This window comes from Centropristis striata, chromosome 10 (assembly GCF_030273125.1).
Source record: "Centropristis striata isolate RG_2023a ecotype Rhode Island chromosome 10, C.striata_1.0, whole genome shotgun sequence".
Taxonomy (NCBI): Eukaryota; Metazoa; Chordata; class Actinopteri; order Perciformes; family Serranidae; genus Centropristis; species Centropristis striata.
Window position 1 is genome coordinate 7770928 of NC_081526.1, and position 21167 is coordinate 7792094.

Sequence of the window (21167 nt, forward strand, 5' to 3'; positions counted from 1 at the left end):
GTGTGTAGTGTGGCTAAGGGCAGCCACCATGGGAGGTACCACTCCCCTCCCTCCTCATGTTGGGGAGCATTAATAGGCTGAATGGAGCCAATGGGACTCCCAGGAGAGGTCCGCTGATGAAGAGGAAAACCTGTCGTCGCCTTCACTAATCACTGCCTAATGGCTGCAGTAACACAGGTTTTACAAATGTGCATGCAGGCCTGTTCGTGTGTGTGTGTGTGTGTGTGAGAGAGAGAGAGAGAGAGAGAGAGAGAGAGAGAGAGAGAGAGAGAGAGAGAGAGCGAGAGAGAGAGAGAGAGAGAAATACTGGTGTTTTAGGATATTGATAATCTCACTAAAATGTTGAGGGAAATGTATTGTGTTTCTATATATATTTTTGCTGCTAAGAGAGATTCCGTAAAACTGAAATTTACATATCTAGTGTTGGCTTTTTGTGCTTTTTTTTTTCAGGGATTGTCTGATTCACCATCACCAAACCAGAAAAGATTAAACCTTTTGGTTTGTTTGCTTTGTTTCATATCATTAAAGGTACAATCCACAATAAATATAGCCTGGTCATAAAACCTGCTATCACGCTCAAACTGACTGGGTGAGGTGAAATGATAGCAGATTAATCAATCAAAAATCAAAATCAAAATTACTTTATTTATCCCAAGAGGGGAAATTCAGTTAGTGTGGTAACTCTGTTAGAATGAGACAGTCTGATGTCTATAGGAGAGAAGGATCTTTTGTATCTCTCCGTCCTGTAACAGAGAGAGAGGAGCCGTCCACTGCTGTTTTTTTGGTCCATAAAGGTTTTGTGTAGCGGATGATCTGGGTATTTCAGGATGGCCTGGAACATGTTGACAGTGCATCTCTCCACCACCTCCTCCAGTGTCTCCAACCACAGAACCAGCTCTTTAGACCAGTCAGTCCAACTGCCTTGCATCTCTGTGTCTGATGCTGCCTCCCCAGCAGACTGCAGCATAAAACTACATAGGAGCCACACAAGCTTGTCAGAAAAATGACATGACAAGTATCATGAGCATTAAGTAACATTAATGCTCATGATACTTGTCATGTCATGTTTATGACATGCTCATGTCACTCTTATGTAGACACCTTCAAAATAAAGTGTTACCATATCTTGCTTAAGTCACAAAGGCATGTTCAAAAAATTGCCTAAGTCACATTTTATTTTGACTTAGGCATAATACATCTGCTTAAATCACACACTTGACATAGGCTATTATCTTAAAGGGGTAAAATCACATGATCTGATCAACTGAGGATGTAGGTGATTTTACCATAGCTGGCCGGCGTCATGAGGAGATGATTTAGGCAGAAAAACAAAACAAAAAACAACAACAATTTTGATGAAAAATGACAGCAGTGTGACGAATTGATTTAAATAAATAAAAAAAGTCACCTGCTTTAAGTATGACCGCACAGGTAGCCTACCTTTCAGATTAATCACAGCAGTAAATCAAGTTCAACCGCATTTTAAGGTGTGTGCATTACTGACTGTGCAGGTCCTGCTTATGTATGACATTTAAACCGACGTAAAACAATAAGACATGATGACGTCAGAGCTTTTCTTCACAGAAAGTACACCAAACAACTGACTGAAGACATTTCACGGTCATTGGCAACTTGCACATTCCGCTTTAACTGTAGTTTACAGGTTGACGCGTCTGGGTGTACTTTTGCCAACGTAAACGGGAAGCTGTAAGTCTACCGAGTTAAAGAGTCGCTTCCGGTTAACACATACAGAATAAAATTCTCTTTAAAGAGTACGCCTATTTTTTTTTTTTTTTGCAATAAATGGTGTAATTTCTTGCATCACATGGTCCAGTTGCAGATTAGTTAAGTTACAGTCAAGTTAACCTAAATAGTGATGTTGAAGTGCCATGTAAAAAAAAAAGGTAGGTAGAATGGTACAATAAGATGGGCTGAATGATGTTCTAATAATAATAATAATAATAATGATAATAATAATAATAATAATAATTATTATTATTATTATTATTATTATTATTATTATTACAAGTCATTATTATTATAAATCATTATTATTATTATTATTATTATTATTATTATAAGTCATTATTATTATAAATCATCATCATTATTATTATTATTATTATTATTATTAATAATAATGATAATAATAATCAAGAAATAAACCAGTTTGGGGAGATAAATAGTGGGGATAAGTCAATGAAAAAAATACAGAAATAAATACATACATGTAAATTTAAATAAATATATTTAAAAAATAAATTACATTATTTAAAAAAATGCTAACACAAATTACTTATTTGAAAAAATGTAAACATAAATAAATAAATAAAAGGAAAAAGTAAATATGAAAGTGAATAAACAGTGAAACTAACACCCATTAAATTCAAACAGAAATGTCAATTCATTTTAAATTTGCTGGGGAAAAAATGGTGCTTTTGTCCGACGTGTCCCCTTTATTTTGCTAAGCTGCCTGACTATAAGAAACTTTGCTTATGGGTAAAGAATACATCTTCGTGCTTTAAAGTGTTTTTGAGGCTTCCCATTAACTACTTTGAACGTAAAATATATCAGATTCACCATTCTGCCACACTGAAAACGACCGGTGAGCGCTTTATTTTGAAAGCTATTACAAAACTTCCTGTACGGTTGCAGCTCACTCCGGCCAGCTTGCCGTTTTCTCCGTGCAGGCCGAGACTTTCCTGCAGATCTGTCCAATCAGAGTTTACTGACAGAGTGGAAGTTGGTCGCAACGTCCTCATACAAAACCGTGTGTCAGTCAAAGTTGTGGCGTGGATATTCAGCGAAGAAACCGACAACTTTAGCCAAGTTACTTTGGGTGACGAAGAAGTTTTTTTTACCTTACGAACCAACAGGATGTCCCCCGGTGGCTGAAGGTGACCGGAGCTGCACGGTATGGCAACATAACTTTACATTGTAGCTTTGTGTGTGAGTGTGACGCTGCTCTACTGACAACACCGACTCCTGCTGCTGCTGCTGTGTAATATCTCTAGCATGCCACGCAGGCAGTTAACTTCACCAAAGAGAAGAAAACTTCGCCTAAAACTCCGAAGTGGGCCACACATTGTCATACTTTGACACGTTGTATATTTTCCACCCAGATTTCCTTTTTGTTTAATCACTAATGATGAAGATTAGGAGATACTTAAGGGGGAGTGGGAGGGTACTCGCATTTGTGTTCATTGCCTCTGTCATCTGGCTGCTGCTCGACATGGCTGCTCTCCGCCTGTCAATAAACGATGGGAACAGTCAGCTGCTGAAGGATCAAATCATTAAAGAAAGGGAGGTTTTCAAGCAGCAGAACAGGGTGACTCAGGGGATGAGAAGGGGCTTCAAACACCCAGTTCAGAGGCTGGACTTTGCTGTCACACATGCTGCTGGAAAAGGACCACTCGATGTAAGCCTCAAACTAGCCCAAGTGTACAGACAAGGGGGCAAGAAACAGGATCAAATGGTGAGGGATAAAATCTCTCTTCATCACCAAGAAGGTAAAGTTCATGTGACTGAGCCTCCCAAAAATGTTGTTAATGAACATAAAGGAGGAGCTGCCCCGCCAAAGCAGGATGCTCCTGCAAAGAACAAAGCCGTGGATTTGAATGGGACAAAGTTAGAGAAAAGTAAAGTAATAGATGACTCTATTAAAGTGAAATTGCCTGTTGTGGTGCCTAATATAACCCAAGTGCCACCTGGAAAGGAGAACAAACATGCAAAGAAGGGGCCAATTAAAAGTGGAGATGCCGTACAAAACGCTCAGGACAAAATTGATTTAAAGAAAGATGAAAAAGTCAAGGATGAGCCGAAAACCAAGAAAGAGAGTCGGCCTCAGGCAGAGGAGCCGCACCCTGTTAAAGTAACGTCCAAACCACCAAACAAGGATGTAAAAGGAAAGGAGGTAAATAAGAAAATAGAGGACAAACACATTAAGGCAACTGCCAAGAGTGACGTGAAGGCAGCGAAGGAAACCCCGAAACCTGCAGTCAAAGCTAAAGCAGAAGAAGACACCAAGGATAACTCCATAGGAGTCAGGAAGACAGGAGTCCACAAAGTGCTTTCTCTGGATGTGACCAACGCTCCCAGGAATGCAAGAGCAAAGGGTCAGTTTGGTCAGGCGGCACGTGTCGCCAGTAGTGAAGATGCAGAGGTGAGGAAGAGGTGGGATGAAGGGCATTTTAATGTCTACCTGAGCGACCAGATCCCAGTGGACCGGGCCATCCCAGACACCAGGCCGGACATGTGAGTCTAAAGTTTTTTTCCTCATCTGGATCCTCAGTGCCTTGCCATGTCTCTACACTGTCAATCACTATGTGCTGTGTGTGAGTCTGAGTGTGTGATTGTGTGTGTGTTTGTGTGTGTGCGTGTCTATGTGCGTGTGTGTGCATGCAGGTGTGTGTGTGGGGATGGGAGGGGTGGGTTTTAAAATTAGATTAAGATTAGATTAATTACTTTTATTAATCCTACAATGGGGAAATTCCACCTCTGCATTTAACCCATCCTTTTTTACACACAAGTTAACACACCATGCAAGGAGCAGTGGGCAGCACTTTACTGCGTTTTGCCATTTTTATTGTCTGTTTTTATTGTTATTTTTTGTAAAGCACTTTGTGTTGCATTTATATGTATAGAATAGAATAGAAATCTTTATTGTCATTGCACAGAATACAACGAAATTGGATGGCAGTCCTCTTGGTGCTTATAGATTTAAAAAATAAAAAATAGAGTTCTATCATAATACAAGACAATATAAAACATACATGTCCAGCTATTCACAGACAGCCCCCCTCTCTACCCTCTAGGGTTGTCACGATACTAAAATTTTCAACTCGATACCGAAACTCAGGAAAATATTTGATACTCGTTACCATTTTCGATACCATAAGGATAAAAACAAAGAGCCCAAAATGTAACAGAAATACTTTTATTAACAAGAAAAATGCACCATGTAAAAATGAACAGAACCACAGGTTAAATATTTATAATAAAAAACAGTTGTGCAAAAAGAAACTGCAACTATGATAACAAGCTTCAGGTCTGAGGTAGTGCAAAAAATAAATAAATACAATAAACAATAACAATTAGAACAACATTTTCGGCTGTGTGTGTTGCTGTTTGGTTGCAGGTCGACTTTTCTCTGCTTCATTCTGGGACTTCAAGAGAGAAAATAACACTTTTCAGTCACCAACATTTATGTAAACTTTTTTGAGTATCGATACTTTTGACAACCCTAGTATGTGGGGATGGGAGGGGTGGGTTTTGTCATTTTTATTGTCTGTTTTTCTTCTTATTTTTTGTAAAGCACTTTGTGTTGCATTTATATGTATAGAATAGAATAGAATAGAAATCTTCATTGTCATTGCACAGAATACAAAGACATTGGATGGCAGTCCTCTTGGTGCTTTTAGATTTAAAAAATAAAAAATAGAGTTCTAACATAATACAAGACAATATAAAACATACATATCCAGCTATTCACAGACAGCCCCCCCTCTACCCTCCCATTATCCCCACATACATTCACATACATTCTCCAGTGCATGAAAAGTGCTATATAAATAAAGTTTGATTTGATTTGATTAAAGTCTCCTGCAGAGATTTAGCCCTCACAGTGCTGTGGCGGCCAAGCTGAATAGCTGATTTTTTCTTTTTGCAGGTGTGCACAGAATCTGGTCCATGATAACCTGCCGTCCACTAGTGTGATTTTCTGTTTCGTGGATGAAGTGTGGTCCACGCTGCTGCGCTCTGTGCACAGTGTGCTCAACAGGTCTCCACCACACCTCCTCAAAGAGATCATCCTGGTGGATGATTTCAGCACCAAAGGTAATTAAAGTCCTGAAGGCTTCACAGCTAGAGTAGCTACCTTGAGATTTCTGCGTTTCCACAAGGTGACAAAATTGACAACTGCAGCTGCAACTTAACTCTATGGAGTCTTGGGCTGTTGTCTCATGTCTTTTTTGTGTCTTTTTTGGTCATTTGTGTCTTTTCTGTGTCTTTTTTGGTCATTTTGTGTCTTTTTTTAGTCATTTTGTGACTTTTTGTGTCTTTTTTGGCAGAAAAGCTGAAGAAGCCGCTTGACGAGTACATGTCCCAGTTCCCCAAAGTGCGAATCGTTCGTCTGAAGGAGCGGCAGGGTCTCATCAGGGCCAGACTGGCTGGAGCTGCTGTAGCACAAGGTAACCAACCACTGCTGAACACACACACACACACACACACACACACACACACACACACACACACACACACACATTCTTGTACTTCTATCTTTGTAAGGGCCTTCATTGGAACATTGAATTCCCTAGCAAGGTTATAATAGTTTTGGATTTTTCATTAGTTTTGGTTTTAATTTTGTTGTGAATTTTTGTTTTCAAATACAGTAAGTTTTAATGAGTTTTTAGAGTGAGTTTGCTAGTTTTAGTTTATTTATTTTTTTGAAGTGCTTTAGTTTTAGTTTAGTTTTAATTAGTTTTAGTTTTTTGTAATGGGGTATTTGTTGGGTGCCTTTATGCCTTTGCCTTTATTTCCTTTGTCTGATCCATCTTCATTATGCATGAAATGAGTTGACAAAGATGAAAACGAAGGACATTTTCACTATAATTTTAGTTAGTTTTGTAACCAAACAATACAGTTTCAGTTAATTATCATTATCATGTAACCTTTAACCCTTAAAACAAAGTCTGAAATCTCAAAAAAGCCTCACTTTGCAAAAATGTCCTCACTCTGTTGGTTAAAAACGTGTTCTGGTCCTCACTATGTAGGAATACAAGAACACACACACACACACACGCACACACACTTATGTACAAAAGTGATGGAGACACAGATGAGAGGAAGTAAACTGAATTCACATGAGTATTGAATCATGTAGTCAGACAAGCGTGTCCTTGTCTTCTGGGGTTGGGTACTTTTAATTGGCTGGCATCTCCCGGTGAGTCATTTACTCCTATTATTTAAACTCCGGCTTAATTTTATCATTGTGTGTGAGTTGTGGAAGATGGCGACACTCTAATTTGAGATGAGGGTTTGTGGGTTGTCTGCTTGCACAAGCTTATAACTGTGTGGAAAATTGTCATCCACCCCATCAATAAGACGCAGCTAAAAAAAAACATGCAGTTTATAGACCGTGTTTCTGCAGCTTTAGTGCAGAGTTAGTCAGATAAGAAGAAGCATGTTAACAAAACTCAAATCTGAAATTGTTACTGTGCCTTTAAAACTAATATAAAATAACTAAAACCAGGTTGAAGGATTATTACATTGTGAGATGGGGGAAATATATCCTGCAGGCTAAAGCTTTGTTAGGACACAAAGAGTAACGTTTTCAGGTGAAAAGATGTTTGCTGTCAAGTTAGAACATGCTCTCTCAGACAGTGAAACATTATTAAGTTAATCTTCGCTTTCTGGTTTAGTCATTCACACTGATTGGGTATTTGCCTAAGGTTGAGTCTTCTCTGTTTCAGAAATCTGAGCTGGGTGCAGGTTAATGCATTTAAATAGATCAAAAGGATAGAAAGTCTGTGACCCAGTCTCTGTATCAACACCGCTTGCATGTTTGGTGCAACTACATTTGCACCATTTTAGTAGAATTTGCATGAAATAACGAGTATATATCATATATCATATGTGGACTGATAGTATTGAAACATAAGAGCAAAAAAAAGATATTTTAACAAAACAACACAACACCAAGTTGAATGATGACTCCTTCATTTTATGACTTAATTGATGCTTAGATTTTTTTTATATTAGAATTTGTACATTTAATTAAATTAATATTTTTGCAGCTTTCTTCACTTCATATCAACGATGTGGGGAAATGTCCCAGCCGTGTTAATCACTTTTTGGTGCTTTAAAGTGTTTTTGAGGTTTCCTATAAGCTACTTGGAACGTAAAATATTTTATATTCACCATTCTTTATGCCACATTGAAAATGAGTCCCAGCTGCACTGCACATTATTTTCCACCTTCACTATCTATCACTAAGCTGTACTATTCGTATTATTTACATACTTAGATAAACAACTGCCTTTTAGAGCTCTCTTTGATACATGCTGAAAGGGATGACTGTTTAAATGCTAATTTGGTTATTTGTTTAACTGCAGCAGGATGTTTGCTTTCCCATAACACACTGTAGGTGAGGTCCTTACCTTCCTCGACTCCCATGTTGAATGTAACGTTGGCTGGCTGGAGCCGCTGCTGGAGAGAGTCTATCTGGATCGCAAGAAAGTGCCCTGTCCTGTTATCGAAGTCATCAGTGACAAGGACATGAGGTGAATCAGCAACTCTACTGATCTGACAAGCTGTTGTTGGGATTTGATCATGTTTTCTACACAGTTATAGAATAGAATCATTAATGTCATTATACCAGCAGTACAACGAAATTCATATGTGCAACTACTAAAAAGAATGCAGTACACGCAATCACAACACAATCACTTCCACATGACAAATACATACAGCATACTAAAACTAAAAACTTTAAAACATCAACAAGTTTTAGCCTCATCATCATTATCATCATCATCATCATCATCATCACCAGGATCACCAGGGAGCACAGGAGCAGCATCAGAGAAACAGATTTAAATATTGCACTTAAATTTCATAAACTAGTGCAGTGCCCATATTTGAAGTATGTGTTCGTTAGCATGCTAATCATGAGATAGCACATTTTGCAGTATGCTGCACTAAAAGTACATTAACATAAACCCAATTAGCTGATATAATATACTATATTGCATGTAAGTATCTCATATCAAATGATTATGGGCATTACGCTAAGCAACATGAATGTCATCCCTGAATTACATAGTAATGCAACATAAGAAGTGAATAAAGCTAAATCTCCGCTTAGCATGCTAATCGCGAATAACAGAATTTGTACATTACATGCAGACCACTACAACGACTGCAACTCCATAAAATACTTACTTTTCATAAGGTACCACACCATCCAGCACATACACATTGAACATTGATATTCGCTGGAAACTATTAGAATATTATTGGAAAATTGAACCTTGTAGCCACTTTAAAACTCCTAAAGATAGGTAGGCTAAATAGACTTCCAGATGAGATGAATCAGGGTGGAAATCCAGAGTGAATTGTGTTACTGACCAGGAGGGCAGAATCTATTTACCACACTGATTGCCGTGGGAAAGAAGCTGTTTTGCAGCCTTGATGTGCGCAATTTAAAGGTTGTAGGTCATGTAGAAGGAAACTGCATCAATTATTAGGGCTGTGCATCTTCACTGGTCTTACAATTCAATTCAATTACAATTATCTAGTCCACGATACGATTTGATTCCCCGATGCACCACGATGTGTTACATCCTTTTTTTATTTTTTATATTAGAACACATGGTTACTTTTTCATCAATAAATACTACTGGTCTGATAAATGTGGGTTCACTTTTTATTATTTTAGGTGCTTTACAAAATGTATAGCCGACTTTTGGAGTCAAGTTGTAACTTCTAACAACTTCCTACTGCTCTAAGGACATTCCTGATCACCAAAATTAATAGTATAAGCCTAGTCTACTACCCACATTATCTGTCTGATTTATTAATTATGGACTGTCACTGCATCGATGCAGAATCATCCACATCTGGATTACCATGCATGGATTATACAATTATATCAAATATAATTTAAAGGTTTGTGTTTCTGTTGTGGCTCTGTGTTCTCAGTTACATGCTGGTTGACAACTTCCAAAGAGGGATTTTCAAATGGCCTTTGGTGTTTGGCTGGAGTGCATTACCAGACGACTATATTCAGAAGAATAAAATGACCATCTCGGATCCCATCAGGTACCCAAACCAGTCAATTTCATATTTATATTTCATTATTGTTTCAACGGCATTTGTATTTATTCATTGTTGTATGTTACAGGTGTCCAGTTATGGCTGGAGGCCTTTTCTCCATCGACAAAAAATACTTCTATGAACTTGGTGCTTATGATCCTGGCCTGGATGTTTGGGGTGGGGAGAACATGGAGATCTCATTCAAGGTATATTGTTCTTCTAAACCATACATGGTATTTCAAGTTTATTTATATAGCACATTTCATACGACAGGCATAGACTCAATAAATGAAAAACAAACAAAAAAAGGAAATAGGCAAATATCATACAGTCATGGTAATATTAAACCACCCTTGTTTACATCAGTTTCTTGTTCATTTTAATGCCTGATACAACTAAAGGTATGTTTGTTTGGACAAATGTAATGATAACAACAAAAATAGCTTGTAAGAGTTTAATTTAAGAGCTGATATCTAGACATTTTCCATGGTTTTCTTGATGATGATTTTGATTATTATCAAGAAAACCATGGAAAATGTCTAGATATCAGCTCTTAAATAAAATTCTTATAAGCTATTTTTGTTGTTATCATTATATTTCTACCTTTAGTTGTACCAGGCATTAAAATGAAAAAGAAATTGAAGAAAACAATGGTCTAATATTTTTTTTCCATGACTGTATATTACAAAAAGAAACAAAAATACAAATATAAAGGCATACAGTGTAAGGTTAGATAACATGAAGTAGGTTATTACAGATATAAATTTACAAACATGTATGATGCAAATGTATTACACAGCATAAAAAACTTAATATTAAAAGGAAATTAAAAACCTAATTAAAAGCTAATGAAAACAGATATGTTTTTAGTCTGCTTTTAACCCATTTAGGCCTAAAACGCCTGTAAAAAATGCCTGTAAAACCTCGATTTTAAAATAACCCCCTAAAACCTGAAGTTTTTCTGGAAATTCAACAGAAGTGCCAACGCTTCTACTAAATAATAGATTTTTCAGCCTCTGAAGCAGATAGAAATGAAATTCAAAAAGTATTTGAGAGCTTTTACCTTTGGCTTTCATGAGAAGTTGAGTTTATTTGTCCAAACCTTCAATAAAGTTTTTTTTTTTTTTTTTTAAATCAATGTGTGTTGCATTGCGACACTCCCACATGTATTCTGATGCATTTCATTGGCCAAGAGACCGAAAATAGGTGGAAAAAACTACAAATACTACAAAACAACGTATCCGCTTTCCCAGCTTTAATGGTACAATAACACAACACCCCCAGTTTTTTGTTTTTTTTTCCACAATATTTTCATTTTATTTTCAGTTTATAACACTTTGACATACAGCTTTTACATTTATGTATCGTCATTCAACTTCCATATGTTAAGATAGCTGCATTTACATAGACAGAAAAATAAAAACAAACAAAACATAACGCACCCCCAGTTTTAATGGTAGAAATGCGGTAATGCTTTCCCGGCTTAAATGGCTTAAAAGAAGACACAGATGCAGCAGAGTTTAATTCCTGTTGTAGCAAGTTCCAGAGAGTCGGGCCATAATGACTAAAATGTGTTTGTAAAGTCCCAAGAACTCCTCTGACATTACTCCTCATTCTCCGTCTTCTTATCTGAGCAGATCTGGATGTGTGGAGGGGAGATCGAGATCATCCCCTGCTCTCGAGTGGGACACATCTTCCGAGGACAGAATCCCTACAAGTTCCCCAAAGACAGGCAGAAGACGGTAGAGCGTAACCTGGCCAGGGTGGCCGAGGTCTGGCTGGACGAGTACAAGGACCTGTTCTACGGCCACGGGTACCACCACCTGCTGGACAAAAAGACCATCGACATCGGCAACCTCACCGAGCAGATCGAGCTGAGGAAGAAGCTCCAGTGCAAGAGCTTCAAGTGGTACCTGGACAACGTGTATCCAGACATGAACGCTCCTCTAGTCAAAGCTGAAGGCCTGGTATGTAGATCCAAAATCTTTGTTTACATTTTCTTAAGGGCTTAAAAATTCAAGTTTGTTCAGCTTCTGTTGTTATCTCTGCTGAGAGCCTCTTAAAGGTGCAGTCTGCCATTCTAATCCACTACACTTTCTGTAAGATTTACCGCCATGGCCACTTTTAATATGAACATTTCACATTGTAACATTATGCACTGCAAAAGCTGAAATCTCAGTAAGATGAAATATCTTAGATCAAGGGGATATATGCTTATAGGATAGTTCTTCTTAGTCAGCATTTTTTTATGTTCGACTGTTTTAAGTGTTTTGGTCCTTAATTATCTAAATAAGATATTACAGCTTGTTACTGAGATTTTATGACCTATACTGAGTAAATACATGCTTGAAACTAGAATATCAAAAGTTACAAAGCTGTTTCATCAACAAGACTTACAAGAGGCAAAAAGACAGAAAATGACTAAAAATAAGACACAAAATGACCAAAGTAAAGAAACAAAATAGCTAAAAAAGACACAACAGACACAAATGACTAAAAAAAGAGACAAAATGACCAAAAAAGAGACAAAATTACGGAAAAAAAGACACAAAATGACCAAAAAAAGACACAAAATGACTAAAAAAAGAAACAAAATGACCAAAAAAAGATACAAAATGACAAAAAAAAAAAGACTTCTTTCGACTATTTCACTTTTTTAAAGTGTTTTGGTTCTTAATTACACCACCCTTGTTTTCTTCAGTTTCTTGTTCATTTTAATGCAATGGTACAACTAAAGCTACATTTGTTTGGACAAATATAATAGCTAATAAAAATAGCTCATAAGAGTTTAATTTAAGAGCTGATATCTAGACATTTTCCATGGTTTTCTTGATAATGATTTTGGTTATTATTAAAATAAAAAAACATGGAAAATGTCTAGATATCAGCTCTTTTAATTAAACTCTTATGAGCTATTTTTGTTGTTATCATTATATTTGTCCAAAAAATGTACCTTTAGTTGTACCAGGCATTAAAATGAACAAGAAATTGAAGAAAACAATGGTCTAATAATTGTTTCCATGACTGTATGACAAAAATGAAAGAAAAAAAATAAAAGCACAATAGGTCCTCTTTAACAAAATCCACCCACACAGAGACTGTGATTGTGCTCCTTTGGAACAAAGAGCAGCTATCCATTTAATCCTTTCAGCTTTCTGTCAGGATCCATTGAAGGAAATGAGAACAGCAACAAGGCCAATTGTCATGCACTAATGAAAATCAGAAACCAAATGTTTCCAGGGCAGTTGTTTCACTTCTGTAAAGTTATTTTTTCATGTTATTTTTCCTTGTAGGTCTTTAATCGTGGCTTAAGAAAATGCCTCAGTCTGCAGAAGGGCTCTCTGTCGTTCGAGACATGTGATCTCAGCAAGCAGGTAGGTGTTTTTTATTTCCCTGGCAATGTTTCAGGGGAAATTGGGTACGTATTGTGCAATTCTGGCCTCATGACTGATATAATTAAGGGGGGCGCATAACAAAAACATCCAGGAATAGATCTAGATCGGGACAAATGCAATCAGTCCAAGACAGGACACGAGCCACGATAAACAAGGGTGGAGTCCAAGACGAGACCGAGCCTTTCTAAATGTGGTCGTTTTGGATTTACAGCAGCCCCACTGAGCAATCCTTCAAAATCTTTCAGTTTTCATGGAGCATAATTACACCCTTACGGCTCCTCTCTCTCTCTCTCTCTCTCTCTCTCTCTCTCTCTGTCTCTCTGGTATTCAGAGTCAGCACTTTAATTACACCTGGATGAGGCACGTTCGCCAGCAGGATCTATGCATCACTCCCCACAACCAGGGCAGCAGCCTCGCTTTACAAGTGTGTGACAACGCCAAGAGTGACCATCGCTGGTTCCACAAGTCGTCTAAAGCCGCTCTGGTGAGTTGATGTTGGGCGTGTTGTTTGTTTTGTCTACGATCTTTGTTTTTCTTTCCTTTTTCCTACTCAGAAAACAGGACTGCCCTGCTTTAACCCATTTAAGCCGGGAAAGAATTACCGCATTTCTACCATTAAAACCGAGGGGGCTGTTGCGTTATTCTACTATTAAACCCGGGAAAGCGGATACGTCGTTTTGTAGTATTTGTAGTTTTTTTTCCACCTATTTTCGGTCTCTTGGCCAATGAAATGCATCAGAATACATGTGGGAGTGTCGCAATGCAACATGGGAGTTTTCAGAACTTTGAAATCATCACCAAAAAAAGACACAAAATGACCAAGAGAAGACACAACATGACCAAAAAAATACATAAAAAGAGACAAAATGACTAAAAAAAAGACACACTATGACTAAAAAAAGACACAAAAGACACAAAATGAGAATACATGTGGGAGTGTCGCAATGCAACATGGGACTTTTCCAGAACTTTGAAATCATCACCAAAAAAAGACATAAAATGACAAAATAACTAAAAAAAGACACAAAATGAGAATACATGTGAGAGTATCGCAATGCAACGTGGGACTTTTCCAGAACTTTGAAATCATGGCGGAAGACGACTATAGCGGAGGGAGCTCAGATATGACAGCAAATACTTTTTGAATTTCATTTCTATCTGCTACAGAGGCTGAAAAATCTATTATTTAGTAGGAAGCGGTGACACTTCTATTGAATTTCCAGAAAAACTTCAGGTTTTAGGGGGTTATTTTAAAATCGCCCAGAGGTTTTACAGGAATTTTTTCCAGGCGTTTTAGGCCTAAATGGGTTAAAATGTTGCTGTCAGTTGGAAATTAGTGTCCTAGAATCAAAGAGGCCAAAGCTCATTAATCATGCTTCCTGTTTTGTTTGTATAAAGGCGGAGCACCTCATAGCAGAGTTCGTTTCCCACCACATGTGCCTGGAGGCGGGGGCTGATGGCACTCTTATCCTCAATCCATGTGAAACCATGAGCGCTTTCCAAAAGTGGCAGTTCACCAACTACCATGCGTAGCGAGGGGGCTGGATTGTGTCAAACATGCACTATAGAGACCTGCAGTGACCTCACACACTACAGTACGGTACGGTCTGGGGTCCAGACTGACACATACTGTCCACAGGAAGCGCTTTGGTGGCAGTGAAGTGGTGTAAAGCAGAGGGGGATGTGGGGATGTGCAATGTTTTTAATTTCCTTTTATCATATCAGCTTGGACTGACTTTGAGATTTAAACACTCCTGTGCCTGAGGAAAGAGAGCAGCGTCTCTCTGTTTTGGATCAGAGATTCATATCTGAGGAAGAACACTCCAACATATCATCTCCCTGCCAAAGAATAACAGTGCCGCTTTGATGTAAAAAAGAATAAATGTCTTTTTGTGTTTTTTTGCTCTGCTGGGACTGAATAATGACTTCAATGATTTGCATGTAGAATGTGTACTTTTGTATTAAATACATCTTTTTTTTTTTTTCCTTTGGGTGCAACATCTTTTTTTCTAGATGTCGTATTTTTATGTTTGGTGAGGCACATGAGGGAAACGGCTGCTTCTATGGTGTTTAATGCTCCATTATTTAGGTGAAGGTTTCTTTTTTGTTTGTGAAAACTGTCTATTTGTATGAATTTCTTCTTGTCACTAGAGGGAAGTGTTGTGTATAAAACCCAACGTGCTGTGATTTCATGATTTTGTGGCCTGTTATCAAATCCTTTAACCACATACTGATGGAAAAGTCAAAATAAAAGGATGCCGATGAGAACTTATTATCATGTATCTCTTTATTGTTTCTTTATCCAGGAGCCATTAGGACATGCAAATATATATTTAGTTGTTTTTGTCAAAGTCAAATTCATTTATATAGCGCCTTTACAGACAGTGGAGCTGCACTAAAGTGCTTCACACAAAAAGTGCAATAAAATACAGAATTGACAAAGTTGGAAGAAACAAAACAAAAAGTTTTTGAATTTTTTTGCAGTGATAGAATGTCTGAAATTACTGTACTTAAGATATTTGCACTCAAAACATATGAAGAGTTTATAAAATATGTTTTTGTATAAATTAAACTGCCCAACAATGACAAAAAAATATAGTGTAATTAATCAAGTAGTTTGACAGAACTACTTTGAGCATTTCAGTCATTTTTTATGTAAAAAAAAATGTCTGAATTAATCTGCATTGAGTACATTTATTTTCAATACTTTAGATATATTTTTTGATTATACAAACATACAGTACTTTAAGATAAGTAATGTTTTCAATGCAGGACCTTTTGTGGTTTCTTACAGTGCAGTATTGGGGTTTTTTTTTACTTAAGTAAATATAATACTTCTCCCTTCACCAATCACTCAAAAATACTTACCCTAATGCTAGAGGTTAAGCTACTGAAGCTCTAATACCAAACAACATCTTGGTTATTACAGCTAGTAGGATTATAAAAACCCTTAAGGCGTCTTATTTGTGTAATCTGCTGCTTAAATACCTTCCTTACATAAGATGTTTTCATCCTTAAAGCATCAGATGAAAATCATAAATCTTAGATATGAGATGTTTTTTAGGCATTGCTCTCCGATCAGATACTACACAACATATAATAAAATAATAATCTTCATTTGGAAAACTTGTGTGAGCTGGAGAGTTACATCAGAGATTTCCAATATTATGTACAAGTAGATTTTAGAACAAATAAATATGCGAATGGCACCACATGTATGGAAGCCATGAGAGGCAACATAGAAAATACTCTGGTGATCCAATTATTAATGTCTGATTTAAATAGTTTTCTCTCCTGTGTTTTTTTATTATTTAAAACAGGTGAAAGGGAAGTCTTTATCAGGATTTATATACCAAGTTTCTTATTTTTTTAAATCTTTTTTTCTGTGAAGACATTTGTGTAGAAAAAAAGTGCCAGGATACTTTTTGAAGTGTTTGAAGTGTTTGTTGTTGCAATACTCATTTTGGCCACAAGAGGCAAAAGGGCACTAATATCCAAATAGTGTAGATTAATTGCAAAAGCATAATACATACACCGTGTGTTTAGAGAAAATAAGTAAGTAAAGACATAAATGCATTTAGTCCTGTTTAAAACATATTGTAGTTATGCACATCAGTTTTTTGTGATATATTACAACAATAAACACATAAAGATTATGTATGTATGTATGTATGTATGTATGTATGTATACTTTTCCTTCTGTTTTTAGCTGTTTTTTCCTTTTTTATCCTTTTTATAATTAGACTGTTGCTTTTAACCTGTAGCACTTTGAGATTTCCTGTAATGTAAACTGCATTACAAATAAAATGCATTATTATTATAATTATTAAAGTTAAATTCTTACTTTCAGTGTTTAAAACAACAGGACTGTCCTGCTTCAAAATGTTGCTGTTAGTTAAAAATGAATGAGAGAGTTCAAAGGCTAAAGCTTTGTTCATTAATCATGCTTCCTGTTTTGTGAATTAAATTATTTCCCCATCTTTCACAGATCACAAGTAAAACAACTGCAAAAACCCTTTTCACCTGTTCTGAGGTCATAAATACAGACGAAAACTAATTAGAGCAGACCTAGAAAATTGACCTTTTTTCTTCTTATGTGTCTCATGGCTTCTGTATACATGACATAGATGTATCAGTTTTGTTATGCGTCATGTCCAACTGCATACTTTCCCAGAAAAGAAACCATCTTTTTACAAATTCACCACCATGAACTCAAACTTCTCGATCTTCTGGCGGGTGTTGCCTCTGCGGATCTTGCGGTAGCACACGGTGCTGTATTTGGAGGAGGAAGAGAGGTGGTTGAAGGATTCCTGGGTGCTGACTCTGCTGCAGGATTTCCTCAGCAGAGGCAGAGTGGAGGAGCCTGGACTGGGCTTTTGATGAAATCCTACAGGGGCGTGGAAGTTGTGGTCCTGCTGTGGCTCCACCTGAAGCTGTGTGTCACCTGATATCTGGAGCTCAGCGCTGGACACCTGCTCTGCCTTCCCGTTCAGCCTTGTATAACTCTCCTTATTAGTTACATCAAAGGGTTCAAGGTTTGGTGTCACTTCTTCTTTCTCAGCTAGATTCACTATAAAGAAAAGGAAGCGATAAAACTGTTTGCATTCTGTAAAATAAGATTTTTTCTGCACAATAATTCTAAACAGTGGCGGTTCTACACAGGGGCCTAGAGGGGCCACTGCCCCTGTGAAGAAGCCCTTGGCCCCTGCTGTGGCCCCTGTGTCAAATGAATAATGAAATGATCAATTTATAACGATGAACGACGGAACAATTCTCACCTATTTTTGGTTCAAACAATATCTCATTGTACACAAAAGGAACCCAGAATGTATACATTGTATGATAGTTTAATTGCGCACTTTCAAAATAAATTAAAAGTAATTGTGCACAAAAATGAGAAATGTCATTGTCGTACATAAATAATTATTGTTGGTAAGTCTCATTGTTTCAATCAGTGTATTTGTATCTTCCAAAAATTCTTAAATGAAAATTTTAAATGAGCTAAAATAAAGGTTTTGAATGCTTAAATATCATCTTTGCCATTTTTTAATGGGCCCCTCTGATTATACACTGGCCCCTGCTTGGCCCCCACAGTAAAATTAGTCTAGAGCCGCCACTGATTCTAAATCCCTCTTACCTTTTCCTGTTGGTGTAATTTGCTGTGTTTGCATGATGCCTCCACTTGTGCAGCTTAGAGATTCTCCACAGGTGCTCTCTGACATCTCTGGAGTTGGATCTGCTCCTGGATCTGACTGATCTTCAGTTTTGGCATCTTGGCTTTCCTCTTCTTGAACACAAAAAACACACAAAAATAATTACAAAAACACACATAAAACACACAAAAAACACACACAAAAAGACAGAAAACACACATAAAAACACAAAAAACACAAAATAATTACAAAAACACATACAAAAATACATACAAAACACACATCAAAACATAAAAAAAATACAAAAAACACACATAAAAACACACACAAAAACCACATAAAAAACACAAAAAAACAGATAAAAAAAATAAATAACAAAAAACACTTAACACAAAAAATGCTGAATGCACACTGCAAAATTAGTAAAAAAAAAAAAATGAAATCACGTTACTACACTTGGTCGAGGTGGGTTTTTTTTTACCTTTGCTGAAAAAGGGTTGTTGCATTAAATTGGACATGGAAACTTCTGGAAAAGCCAAAACTGGAGTTGGATCTGCTCCTGGATCTGACTGATCTTCAGTTTTGGCATCTTGGCTCTCCTCTTCTTGTTCAGTCAGAATTACCTGCTGAGGTAAGAAAAGCTAAGGTAAAAAAAAAAAAAAAATACTGGAATGACGTATGGGTTGAATTGGGAAAAAATACTGGGCTACAAACTACCAATGCCATTTGAGGTATTATATCTATGTAACAGTGTGAGGACAATTATCTGGTCAAAATACTTCTGGCTGCAACCGAGAAGGTAATCACAAGGAAATGGTGTAGTGAAGGCTCTCCAACTCTGATTACTGGTTGGACACAGTCGAGGAGATATACAATATGGAAAGACTTATATATACTGAGACTCCAACACACGGAATTCTACACAAAATGGGACAAATGGACAACGTACAAATCTCACTACAGAGACACCACTAGGACTCTGAATGAAGTTAAAAACATTGTAACACCACTACAAAAGACTTGTATCCCTCTGACACTGCTGTTTTGTTTTGGTTTTTGTGTTCTTTTTTCGTTATTTTCTCTTAAAATTAAATAAAGAATGAGTTAAAAAAAAAAAAAAGAATGACCTGCTGAGTCACATCCTTCTCCAACTCTGCAGTTTGTTCATTAGTAAAGGATTCTTCCTCCTCTGCATCATCCTCCTCAGCTGCCACACTGTTGACGAGAAGCTTGCGCTCGTTGGCACCAAAACCGCTGTTTGTGTTTGCTTTATTGTCCTGGTGAGCTTGATCCTCGTCGCTGTAGAACACAGAGTCGTCTCCCTCCTCCATCGGCCACACGTCTGATTCTCCAGCTTCCTCCAGGGTCTGAAGGGCCTCCAGACTGAACCCGCCTATGATCTCCAGCACATGAGATGCCAGAGCATCTTCGTCCACTGAGAGTCTCGGGGCCTTTGGAGGCAAAGTGCTCGTCTCCATCTCCATCTCCATCTGTCTGTTGTTCTTTCTAAGAATAGTTCTTGTTCTTTCTTTGCAGATTATTTGTTGGATCCAAGTTTAAACAACCTCTGGCTTTTCATCATCACATCGTCTGCTCCAGCGCTCCGAGTTTGTTGCCAAAGTACTTCCTATCTATTGTCAAAGAGTTAGGAAAAAAATCCATGCTGCATTTCAGCAGGTCGAGCTCTCCAGTGTGCTCTCTAGTGCTAGTACCATGTAATTCTGTGTGCGTGTTGAATCAGCGAAGAAGGGGGGTTTTGTTGTGGCCCCAACAAAGACTCTTTGTGATTCTGGCATCTGCATATGAAGTGATTGTACTCATTCTGATAATCTTTGCTGGGTGACCACCTTCACTCTGTAATGTTTTTTAGTCTGGATTAACATTCCCCTATAAGGTTTCTTTACACTGTTTTTGCATGAGCTGAAGCTAAGCCCCATCTTAAGATTTAAGTGCACATGAATACCACTGCATCTTACGTAAGGCATCTCAAATATTAATATAACCTGACAACATGCAGTGTGCTCAACACATAATATCAGCCCTCTTCATGCTACAAAGACGTAAACCCCCCAAAAAGCAAAGATAAGAGAAAACGAGAATACAGATTTCTGGTTTTCCCTTTCCTCCCCTGATTTATTTTGTGACCCTTGAAAGGGCCCATAGGTCTACCTTACTGTGTATGAAGTACTTAACCCTTTGGAGTTTGAGCCTGGATCAACTTACTGGATCAACATTTTGAACACAAAAAACACACAAAAATAATTACAAAAAACACATATAAAACACACAAAAAGCACAAATAAATGACAAAACGCAAAAAACACAAAATAATTACAAAAAACATACGAATACACTCAGATAAAACACATAAAATGACAAAAAAACACAAGAAATTACAAAAAACACACAAAAAGAATTACAAAAAAGAAATGACACACACACAAAAAACAGATAAAAACACAAAAACACAAAGAAATAACAAAAAACATTAATATATATAATAAAAAATTGTATTATTAAACCTCATAACAGTATTTAAAGTAGTTCAATCAGCCATACCATTCCAAAATTAAAACTCTGCTTACATAAATGCATCATTACAAATGATCAAATAATACATTTGTAATATATAAAACATTCTGAGTGGGTCTATTCTGCATAAGGAGTACTTTAACTTTGATACTTTAAGTACATTTTGATGCTGATACTTTTGTACTTTTACTTCAGTAAGTTTTGAATGCAGGACTTTTACTTGTAGTGGAGTAATTTCACAATGTGATATTAGTACTTTTATTGAAGTAAGGGA

At 37.1% G+C, this 21167-nt stretch overlaps 2 protein-coding genes across 3 annotated transcripts; one reads left to right on the plus strand and one right to left on the minus strand.

Annotated features, from left to right (window-relative positions):
• Positions 1–2506: 2506 nt before the first annotated feature.
• LOC131979484 (polypeptide N-acetylgalactosaminyltransferase 5) lies at positions 2507–15480 on the plus strand. Its single transcript, XM_059343480.1, has 10 exons — positions 2507–4254; positions 5669–5835; positions 6069–6188; positions 8144–8279; positions 9700–9819; positions 9902–10019; positions 11451–11780; positions 13107–13187; positions 13540–13692; positions 14607–15480. Exons 1-10 carry the CDS (start codon positions 3146–3148, stop codon positions 14739–14741), a joined length of 2469 nt encoding a protein of 822 aa, XP_059199463.1. The 5' UTR covers positions 2507–3145; the 3' UTR covers positions 14742–15480.
• On the minus strand, positions 15478–20065 carry LOC131979485 (uncharacterized). 2 transcript variants are annotated; one of them, XM_059343481.1, is made up of 4 exons: positions 19489–20065; positions 18843–18987; positions 18346–18495; positions 15478–17778 (listed from the first exon to the last, which is right to left on the minus strand). In XM_059343481.1, exons 1-4 carry the CDS (start codon positions 19849–19851, stop codon positions 17399–17401), a joined length of 1038 nt encoding a protein of 345 aa, XP_059199464.1. In that variant the 5' UTR covers positions 19852–20065; the 3' UTR covers positions 15478–17398. The 2 variants fall into 2 exon arrangements, with proteins under 2 accessions (XP_059199464.1, XP_059199466.1); XM_059343483.1 differs by having other exon boundaries at positions 18843–18984; positions 19489–20064.
• Between the last annotated feature and the right edge of the window lie 1102 nt (positions 20066–21167).

Bases quoted from the DNA above. Each gene is read 5' to 3' on its own strand.
- LOC131979484 (XM_059343480.1), top strand. From the start codon at position 3,146: ATGATGAAGATTAGGAGATACTTAAGGGGGAGTGGGAGGGTACTCGCA. The intron at 9,820-9,901 runs GTACCCAAACCA...TGTATGTTACAG, and splicing joins ACCATCTCGGATCCCATCAG to GTGTCCAGTTATGGCTGGAG. The intron at 13,188-13,539 runs GTAGGTGTTTTT...TCTGGTATTCAG, and splicing joins CATGTGATCTCAGCAAGCAG to AGTCAGCACTTTAATTACAC.
- LOC131979485 (XM_059343481.1), bottom strand. From the start codon at position 19,851: ATGGAGATGGAGATGGAGACGAGCACTTTGCCTCCAAAGGCCCCGAGA. The intron at 18,496-18,842 runs GTAAAAAAAAAC...TTTGTGTTCAAG, and splicing joins ACAACCCTTTTTCAGCAAAG to AAGAGGAAAGCCAAGATGCC. The intron at 17,779-18,345 runs GTAAGAGGGATT...TTTTCTTTATAG, and splicing joins AATTACACCAACAGGAAAAG to TGAATCTAGCTGAGAAAGAA.